The sequence below is a fragment of the Lipotes vexillifer genome, unplaced genomic scaffold, assembly GCF_000442215.2.
Source record: "Lipotes vexillifer unplaced genomic scaffold, Lipotes_vexillifer_v1.1 scaffold591, whole genome shotgun sequence".
In the NCBI taxonomy this organism is placed as follows: Eukaryota; Metazoa; Chordata; class Mammalia; order Artiodactyla; family Lipotidae; genus Lipotes; species Lipotes vexillifer.
The window spans coordinates 5,329,337-5,339,330 of record NW_006791954.1 but is presented as its reverse complement, the minus strand read 5'-3'; the positions used below and the strand labels follow the sequence as shown (position 1 = coordinate 5,339,330).

Here is a 9,994-nt window from a genome sequence, read left to right as displayed (position 1 = left end):
GGGGGGAGCAGGTAGGGGGCCTGGGGTGGGGCGGAGTATTCCATGGAGCCCAGGCCTCTGCACAGGCGTGCTCCCCTGTTGGTCGGGCACAGGATGATCCCATCCTGTGGTGGGCTGGGCTGTCAAAGAGCCCAGAGCGCCCCTTCCTGCCGGCGCTGTCAGGTGAAGGAAGGAGGCAGGCCATGCTCAGAGCATCCCCAGGCTCACACGGGGGAGACACGGCCTCCACCCCCAGCGAGCTCCCAGTCTGAGTGGGAAGATACAGCTTCTATCTTAGGAAGCCTCCACTCTGAGGGGAGAGACAAAGCCTCTCTCTCGGGGAGCCCGGGCCACACATGACCCTGGAGGAAATCACTCAAGAGCATCGAAGAACAGGGACAAATGAGGGTGAATTAATGGAGAGCAACCAGCCTCGCAGGGCATGGAGGGAGAACAGCAGAGTGGGCAGGCGGGGCAGGGCCCAGGGGCCTGGGAGGCTGGAGTTTCTGACTCGGTTCCTCCAGGCCCTCAGTGCCCCATCAACCTGCAGGGCAAAGGGGAGGGGGTGAGCCCCAGGTCCGAAAGGGGGCCCACCTGACCTGCTGCCCTCTCTTCCTCCCCCATAACTCCCGGGGGCCAAGGAAGGGGGAAGCGAGGGAGGGGCACAGGGGAGCAGCTGGTCCTGTTAAGCTGGAGTCTTCTAGCCTGGGAGGAAGCAAGAGTTCCCTCCCTCGCTGGAAGGCCTGGGCTCCCCTTCCCAGACCTCCTCCCCACCCGTTCCTGCTGGTTCTAGGCCCTCCCTTGCCCTCTCCTCCTGTCCTGGGTCCCATAGGGGCCCTGGGACCTCCGGGCCCTTTCTGCGGCGGGGCCCTGGGCAGCTGATGTGGCTCTGTCCAGGGGGGCGGGGTTTCCCCGGGCGGCCGAATCCCGTCTTGGGTCCACCCCAGGCACATGTTTCCTGGAAGCCAGCTACTGGGAGGTGGCTGCGTGTGCTTGTGTGGGGAAGGGAGCAGCTGGGGACCCCTGGAGTTCAGGGGGCACTGCAGGACGTCCCGCCTCCGACTCTCTTAATCGTGCTTCCTGGGAGGCCGGAGCCAGGACCGCTCCACGCCTCCCGCAAACCCCGCCCCGCCCAGAGGCGGAGGGTGGGGCCTTCTTTGGAGTCAGCCGTAAATCATTAGTGGGTGGATCTGGGCGGGGCGGCCCTGGGGCCTCAGGACAGAGGCTGAGGAAACAGAATAGAGGATGAGGATTCCACCCGAGGGCAGGTGTGGCGGGGTGAGGGTGCCTTTGGCAAGGGGTGGGGAGGCTTCAGGGCTGAGGTAAAGGGAGGGGCACCCGTGAGCTCCTTGGTGACCTATCCTGGGCAAGGTGCCTGCAGGTGAGAGGGACTATGTGTCTGTGAGGAAAGGCGCTGACAGGCCCTAGTGGCAGGGTCCAGTCTTTGGGGCCCCTGAAGGGTTTGGGGTCCTCTCCTCACCAGCCAAGCCAAGGCCCCACCCCCACATCCTGGGCCTCTCACTTTCCTGACCTCACCTGATAGGGACCCTTTCCCCTGGGGGGAGGGTAGAGATAGCCCTGTATTCCCTTCCTGGGCCCCTGTCTCCGCCCCAGTCATGGCCCAGGCTCCCTGCTCCTAAGGACGCAGCGAACACTCACAGAGCACCTGCTGCATACCTGCTGTGCCCTGGGCTCAGGGTGGGGGTGGGTACTGTCCCAGGAAGGTGACAGTTAATGCTTGGGGGGCCTGTAGGAGCCAAGGTCGACTGGGCCGGTGTGGCGAGACCTTTGTCAACATCGATACGCATCTATCGAACATCAAGTGTGTACGGGGGCCCCCGGGCCACCCTGCACCTTGCGCCTTCCATCAACCTCGTAGGGTGGGTATGGTCCTGGGGACTCTCCCCCCACACCCTATAGTCCTGCTCAAATCTGAGACAGGGTCTGTCCTAGTCAACCCGAGAGCATGCCGGCCATTCAGCAGCCTCTAGCGAGGAGATCCAGGGCCTGTGGGGTTGGGCAAGGCTGGGGCTGGCTGGGGACACTCACTGGGGGATGCTGGGAGTTGTCCCAGCCGTCTCCCTGGGGCCTCCTCCTCCTGTCCCCTGCCCCCCGTGCTGGGCCCCCGGCAGGCTGTGGGGCTGGATCGCCTCCTTTCCCTCTCCTCCTCCTTGTGGGCCGAGCTGCTGACAACCGTGAGGGCTGTGGGCCTGGTGCTGCCCCTCTGGCTGCCAGGGGTGGAGGACTGGCCTGGGCAGGAGAATTCACAGCCGAGAGGACCTTGGCATAGCCCTCTGACTGGCTCCTGCCAGGCCTTCCTCCCCTGGCAGGGGGAGTGGGCGCTGCTGGGGCCCTGCTTCAGGCCGGGCTCGGCTGCTAGCGCCCGGCTGCCCTGCCGCTCCGGCACCCTGGGCCTCAGTTTCCACGTGGCGTCGTTGGCAGGATCTGGCCAGGGCTGTCCTGAGCGGTGAGGGAGGAGTGTCCGGGCTCTTCTTAGGCCTGCCAAGGGTGGCCACACTTTCCAGAGGGCCAGGGAGGCCTTCCTGGCTCTGACCCTGTCCTTTCACCTGGGGAGAGGGGTTGAGCCGGGCCTGTCCTTCAGCAGCAGGTGAGGCCTCTCTGGGCCGAGGTGCTGGAGGGGTTTCAGAGGTGGCAGAGTCTCCAAGGCCGGAGGCGAAGGGCCCGGGGGGTCAATGGTGTGGAGCCACCGAGGCCCAGACCTTGGCACACAGCCTGACGTCTGCGGGTGGCAAATGGAAGTGATGGGGGGATGGTGGGACCTTGGTGATTTTGGAGGGAGAAAGGAAGGTTAGTAAACTCTCTGCCCCTTCAAACTGGGCCTCAAGACTAAGGTCTGAGGGCTTTGGAGGTGGAGTGCGGGCTGGGATGCAGGCTCTGAGAGAGGCAGAGGGTGAGTGGTGCCCTGTGGCCTGGGCCCCTCCCCAGGCCCCTGGCTCTGCTCCAAATTCACTTCTCTGAACTGAGTGAGGCCTGTCTGGAGGGAGATCAGTCAGCTTCTGGGGGAGGGGCTTCCTGGGAGAGTGGTTCCAGTGGGAAGGGGGAAGGTCATTCCCTGTGAAGGTGAGTGCGTGGTGCAAGGCTGGCCTCTGACCCATTCAGGTGACCCCAGGTTCTCTTGGTTCCCTTCCCCAAGACTGTCCTGGAGTAGGAGGAAGTCCTCCCTGGTGTCTGGCCTCATGCAAGAGCCCCGGTGTCCTGACCTCGCTCCCTAGCCTTGACCTTGAGCCCCCTCCATGCCCCCAGGAAACCTGAGAACCCCCAGACTTTACAGGCGGGGTGGGAGCAGGACGAAGTCAGTCAGGTTGTCCCCTCTGTCACAGTAGCTTGTGGAGCCCCCACCCTCCAAGCAAGGAGACACCCTTGCATGCGAGGGCACTCACTTTCTTTCCCCGTGTGTGGGCCGAGAGCCCAGGCCACCCATGAGTCTCCCTCCGCCCCAGCCTGGCCCAAAGGCCTCCCCGCCCCTGGAAGCTCCCCATTCAGACAGGCCCGGTGCAGACGCTGGGGTACTGGCAGCACATAAATCATTAGCACTGAAGCAATTAAGGCTGGTAATCTCCTGGCTGGGCGTGGGCAGGTGCCAGCCGCCAGGATGTGGGATTGTGCTTTGTCCTCGCAGAGGCCGCACTTCCCCAGGGCGCGTCTCCGCGGAGGGGCACCCGCTGCACGGGTCCTCCTTCTGCGCCCCGCATCTCCTCTGAGGGCCCCTTGGGAGTGTCTTCCCTCAGGTACTGCGGGGGTGTGTGTGTGTGAGGAGGAGTGGTCACCCTAACCCTCTGCTTCCTTCTCTCCCTCAGGCCCAGCTTGACTGATGTCAGCCATCTCTCCAGATTCCCTCAAAGACCCCGGGAGGCAGGAATTACCCCCATTTTGCAAATGAGGCAACAGAGGCTCTTGAACTGACTTCCTGAAAGGTTTGGATCCAAAGCTCCCTCAGGTCAGTGGCTGTGACTATTCCCCTCAGATAGGGAAGCCCCCAGGCCAGGGGCTACGTCTCCTCCCACAGACTTGGAATAATCCCAAGAGACCTGGGGGGCTCCCTCAGGTCAGAGGCTGATGCGCCCCACCCCCCCCCAGCCTGGGGGTCTCCCTCAGGGCCACATTGTACGCGGTAGGGGAGGGTGTCCCCCGCATCTCTCCACCCTCTCCCTGGGACCCAAGAATGCTGGGTGGGGGGCCAGACCAGCCCCAGGCTCTGGGCCTGTGGAGCCTCGTTCCAGGCCCTTTCTGGCTCCCAGGGCTGGGTTCTCCAGACGCCCCCCAAGAACGAGCTCAGCCACCTAATTGCGGCTGAGAACGGAGAATCACCCTACCCCGGGGTTGTGGCTCCAATACCACCTTTGTTTCTAACAGACAATGGGCTGCTAAGAAGCCATGGTGCGCAGGCCAGGCTCGGGATGCCCTCGGTGTGTCCAGCTTGAGCCCCGGGCCCTGGGCGGCTGGTACAGAGGCAAATTACATGGCTGGGGTTTGGGCTCTGACTTAAAGAGCCAGGGGCCCAGCTGCCCTTTAGCCTGGCTATAAAGGGCTATAAAGGGCTACCTGGAGCCTCTGTGCAAACCAGACCCTGCGCCTGACTTGTGGACACCATGGCCGCCCCCACCACCAGCATCCACCGGCTTTCCACTTCAGGCTCCGTCAAGGGCCTGTGTGTGCCCGGTGGTGGGGGTTTCTCTCGATGTCTTCCATCCGTGTTGGGGGTGCCTGCCGGCCCCCCAGCCTCCTGGGAGCCAGCAGCTCTGGCAACATGTCTGTGTCCTCGTCCCGCTTCTCCGTGGGCATGGGGGGCAGCTATGGCAGGGGCTGCTCCTGCAGCCTGGGTGGGGGCTTTGGCTCCAGCTTTGGGGTGGCAGACGCCCTGCTGGGGGGCAGCGAGAAGGAGACCATGCAGAACCTCAACGACCGCCTGGCCTCCTGCCTGGGCAAGGTGCGTGCTCTGGAGGAGTCTAATGCCGACCTGGAGGTGAAGATCCACGACTGGTACAAGAAGCAGGGCTCCAGACCCGCCCTCGACTACAGCCGCTACGTCAAGACCATCGAGGACCTGTGGAGCAAGGTGGGCGCTCCCTGCCCTCTGTCCTTAGTACCTGTTTCTGACTCACACCATCCCAACTTTGGACCTTTGCCAACATTTCTCCTCCAGCCTAGGTCTCTGTCCCTCACCCATTCATTCATTCACTCACTCTCTCACTTGCTCTGGAACCCAGCCCTGTACCAGTCACTGGTCCCAGGCCTGGAGGACATCCCACGTTGGGAGGCTGTTTGGAGTTCCTCCTTTTTGGGGGAGGGTATTTGGGGTGAGTGGTAGAGGAGTGGGCAGGCAAGGCTTCAGAACCTTGATTGAGGGCAGCAGATGGCATTCCAGGTATAGAGATCAGTGTGGACAAAGGCATAGGTGTGGGAACGAGTTTGGTGTGGCTGCTGGGAGATGAGGCTCAATGTCTCCTTCTCACTATCCCATTCCCCTTTGAGTTGGCCCCACCCCCCGCCTGCCTCACCTCCTCCAGGCAGTCCTCCTGGATGCACGGCACTTGCCTTTTATCCTTGGATCGATCTGGGGGTCCCTTCTGCACTTTGAGGTTCAGTCTATGCTCTGTTCATTGGGCTGATTTCACTGAGTCTGACATATTCTCACAGCTACTTTCATTGTTGGTCCTCCTCACTCCTTCCATGATGGTCGCTCTGGGGGTCCCTAAGAGCAGAGGCTGTCTCTGCTTGCAGATGCAGATTGGGGGCGTGGTCCCTGAGGAAAGGAGCTGTGTCTTCCCACTCAGACTGGAAGCTTCCAAGGGGAGATAGTTCTCTAACTTAGTCTGATGGAGGAGACAACACACACACACACACACACACACACACACACACGTTATGATCTCTGTGAACATGACCTTGGCATTCTGTAAACACGGCACCTGGGTCTTCTGCGCAGAGGTCAAAGAGGTGCAAAAGCCGGGCTCGGGGAGAGCCGGGCTGGGGGCTGGCTGGCCCAGGGTCAGCCCACTCAGTTTCCTGGTGGAGAACCAGGCCTGCTGCCCTGCGAGGGGCTTTGCCTGCTCCTGCCCGGGACCCAGGCCCGGAAGGGAACTCCTGCAATTGCCCACTGGAAGCAGAGCTACTGGGAGTGCCAGATCAGATACTGGGCTTGATCTGGGCATCAGGATACTCAGGGGAGCCCTGGTGAGTCAGTGTTCCTGAGCTTCGGGGTCAGCCAGCTCCTCACCACCATCCCCCAGTGCACTGCGCACCAGGCCTCTGAGCCACTGCCCCTCGGCGGTTTTTTTTACCACCGCCCCCTCACTGGACCCAATCAGCCTCCTAAGCAGGGAGGTGGATGGGGGCCCAGTCTGCAGGTTGCCGATGGGCCTAGTGAGGCCCTGGGGCGGGTTCAGTGAGACTGGCTCTTGGGTTCAGTCTGGAAACGGAGCCTGACTCAGGGTGCCTTTTCAGAACTTAGGGCCACGAGCGGGCTCTGAGCCCCAGGATGAGTTTACTGGGGCTGGCCCCTCTTACAGCTTTATACTTCAGCCCTTAGCCTTAAAAAATTCCGGATTCTGCTCAGCTCATCTGCCACCTCCACCGCGACCTCCTCTCTGCTTCCTCTGGGCAGTGTGGAGGGGCCTCCACCTCCCCCCAGCCCCATGGCCTTTGACTAGAGCCTCTCTTGGGTATTTCTCCCAACAATAATGACAGCAGCAGTAATAATAACTAATCCTCTGCTCCTTCCAGAGCCTCTCCCTTCCCTGTTGTCTTTTAAACCTCCCAGATGACCCTGTGGGAAAAGAAAACCTTGCCCTAGGTTTGATGTGGGGCCAGCCATAATGTTATTAATTAGTTAATTAATCGTTTAATTAAACTAATGTTTCCTGGGGGCTGGCTCTCGGCCAGGCACTGTACTCAGGGCTGGGGATTCCAAACTGAAGGAGACAGACATGAGACAGGGCCTTGTTCCTCTGGAGCTCAGAGTCCAGTGGAGGAGAGAAAAAAACACAAAAAAAAGTCACAGAAAAATATTGCACTTGGGAGAAGTACTGTGTAAGAGAGACGGGCCGAGGGGAGGTATGATGGGGAAGAAAGATCCAGACGGGGAATCAAAGAGTGCTTCCTGGAGGAGGTGGCAACTGAGCCTAGAGGTGAAATTATTTTATTTAATTTTATTTATTTATTTATTATTAATTAATTTTTTTGGCTGCATTGGGTGTTCATTGCTGTGCGCCAGCTTTCTCTAGTTGCAGCGAGCTGGGGCTACTCTTTTGTGGTGTGCGGGCTTCTCATTGTGGTGGCTTCTCTTGTTGCGGAGCACAGGCTCTAGGCGCACGGGCTTCAGTAATTGTGGCACATGGGCTCAGTAGTTGTGGCTTGCAGGCTCTAGAGCGCAGGCTCAGTAGTTGTGGCGCACGGGCTTAGTTGCTCTGCGGCATGTGGGATCTTCCTGGACCAGGGCTCGAACCCGTGTCCCTTGCATTGGCAGGCAGATTCTTAACCACTGAGCCACCGGAGAAGCCCTAGAGGTGAATTTAGTTGGGGAAAGATGGATTGAGGTCCAGGCAGCTTGGGCAGTGACCCTCATGGTGGGAGAGGGGTGCATATGGGTCTCTTTCCTGGCACCATGGTTACCTGTGCCTGGGTATCATGCCCCCACCCCTTGTGAGCCCCCCAGCAGGGTGCTCAGAGGAGGAGACCACAGGGACCCTCATCTCCCTCACTCTGGCCCACTCTCCAAAGGGCTGCAGGAGGGGTGTTGCAAGGTCTTCCTGTGGCTGCCCAGGGCGCTTGCTCACCAAGCCCACTGTGTCCCTCAGATCCTGGCGGCCACCATCGACAATGCCAACTTGGTGCTGCAGATTGATAATGCCCGCCTGGCAGCCGATGACTTCCGTACCAAGTGAGTCTGGGCCTTGGGGACAGCTCAGGGGGCTGGTGGGGGTCTGGCTCTCTGTGTGTACGAGGGTGTCCTAATGGCACTCCATGGCTCAGGCTTCCCTGCCTCCCCCGCTCCCCCGCCAAGGTATGAGATGGAGCTGAACCTGCGCGTGAGCATGGAGGCCGACATCAACGGCTTGCGCAGGGTGCTGGACAAGCTGACCCTGGCCAGAGCCGACCTAGAGATGCAGATTGAAAACCTCAAGCAGGAGCTGGCCCACCTCCAGAAGAACCACGAGGAGGTGAGGCCAGCTCGGGAATGCAGGAGAAACTTGCCTGAAAACAAGCAAGGCCGGGGCCCCCAAATCTTCCTGGGCCAGGGCCACGCTCTCCATCCAGTTCCCCTCTCTGGTGGGTTCCTGGCTCTGACCCTGGGAGACTCTCATTGGGCCCTGGTTGAGGCCTGGAGGGCCCTTTCCCCTCACAGATACTTCTGTGTCCCTCGAGGCACTGCCTACTGTGTAGTGGCAGTTAACTATCTAATGGGTGAATCAGTCTAAGAACACGCAGGCTAATTATTATAGTTAATTGTAATAGTGATAGTCATAACATCTGCCCAGCCCATTATGAGTGTTTCACAGCAATTATCTCAGCTGATACCGACAGCCTCACTGGGAGAAAGGAGCAAGTTCTTCTCTTTACGAGTGAAGAAACCGAGGCTCAGAGAGGTTAAGGAATTTGTCCAAGGCTGTACAGGGGTGGGTCTTCCCTCAGGTCTGCCTGAGGCATGTCCACACCCAACCCTGACTCCACCACTCTGCCACTACTCCCACCTCCCAGGGACCCCAAGGCTCAACCCAAGGATAGGGATCCAAGACCCTGCAGGGGGACTAATGAACCTTGTGGCTTCCTTCCCATCCGACTTCTGGGCTGGCCAGAGCTTAGGGAGCCTAATGCCCAAGTAGCAGGAGTCCAGAAAATGTCTCTACTTGGCTTTGAGGCTGGTTATAGGGATTGCATCCCCCAGCAGATTCACATTTCCTAGTGAGGTCTGACTCCCCTGATACCGACAGGGGGCTTGCTTTCCCCATGCCCGCGCTGCGTGGTTGGTGATGGGGGGTGAGGCGGGTGGTGAGGGCTGGAGTGAGGTTGTCCTGGCTCATCCCCCACCATGACCGGGAGTTGCCATCTCTCCTGGCCCAGCACACACCGGGACTGGGCAAAGTCCACCCCGCGAGTGTGTGTTGGGGGAGATTGTTGATATCCACAGCCCTGCATGTTTGAGACGTGATGACATCCACCTCCACCTTCAGGGTGAGGAGCTGTTGGCCTGTCTGTGTCTGTCTGTCCTCTGCACCCATCTCCCCCAGACAGAGAAGGCAGCCCCAGGGACTCTTCCCAGGATGGCCCTGAGTGAGCTCCTGCTTAGCTGTCTGCCCAGGAAGTGAACGCCCTGCGAGGCCAGGTGGGTGGTGAGATCAACGTGGAGACGGACGCCGTCCCCGCTGTGGACCTGGGCCGCATCCTGAACGAGATGCGCGACCAGTACGAGAAGCTTACGGAGAAGGGATGCCGAGGACTGGTTGGTTCCTCAGCAAAGGTGGGAGGCCTGGGTGAGCAGGTGTGCACACGCGTGCGTGCGCGTGCCGTGTGCTGAGCACATGTTGGAAAACTTACAGATCCACAGACTGTGGATTCCCAGCTGGAAGGACCTTTGGAAACCAGGGGACCAACCCCTCACGTTCAGGGGGACATCGTGAGGCTCAGAGAGGTCTTACGCTCACACAACCCTTCACTGTGGCCTGGGGAGCAGATCCAGGTCTCCTGATCCCACTAGGGGTTCTCCCAGCCCGGGCATTTGTAGGTAGGTGTGTGTTTGGTTGCAGACTCTCATGCCCCCAGTAAGCATGCACTGAGCAGCTGCAGTGCCCAGACAGTGACAGGCACAAAAAGAGTAAAACCCAGGGGCCTGCCCTAGAGCAGTACCTGCAGTCCAGTAAGGAAACAAATGACCACAGAGCAAGGGGAATGCTACAAGTTCCAGGATGTGCAGGTGGGCTTGGGGCCCTGCAGAGGCCGGGGAGCGGCAGGTCTAGGAGGTCAGGCCCCTGCCCCACTTCTGCAAGCCTCCGCAAGC

The 9,994-nt window shown here is 60.2% G+C and overlaps 1 protein-coding gene across 1 annotated transcript in view; it reads left to right on the top strand.

The window, feature by feature from the left end:
- The first annotated feature begins 4,589 nt into the window (after window positions 1-4,589).
- The window catches only part of LOC103074638 (keratin, type I cytoskeletal 42-like), a 7,265-nt gene continuing 1,860 nt past the window's right edge, over window positions 4,590-9,994 (top strand). The window contains 5 exon segments of the mRNA XM_007465240.1: window positions 4,590-4,661; window positions 4,664-5,056; window positions 7,797-7,879; window positions 8,003-8,159; window positions 9,299-9,439. Of these exon segments, the coding sequence (XP_007465302.1) occupies window positions 4,590-4,661; window positions 4,664-5,056; window positions 7,797-7,879; window positions 8,003-8,159; window positions 9,299-9,439 (846 nt within the window).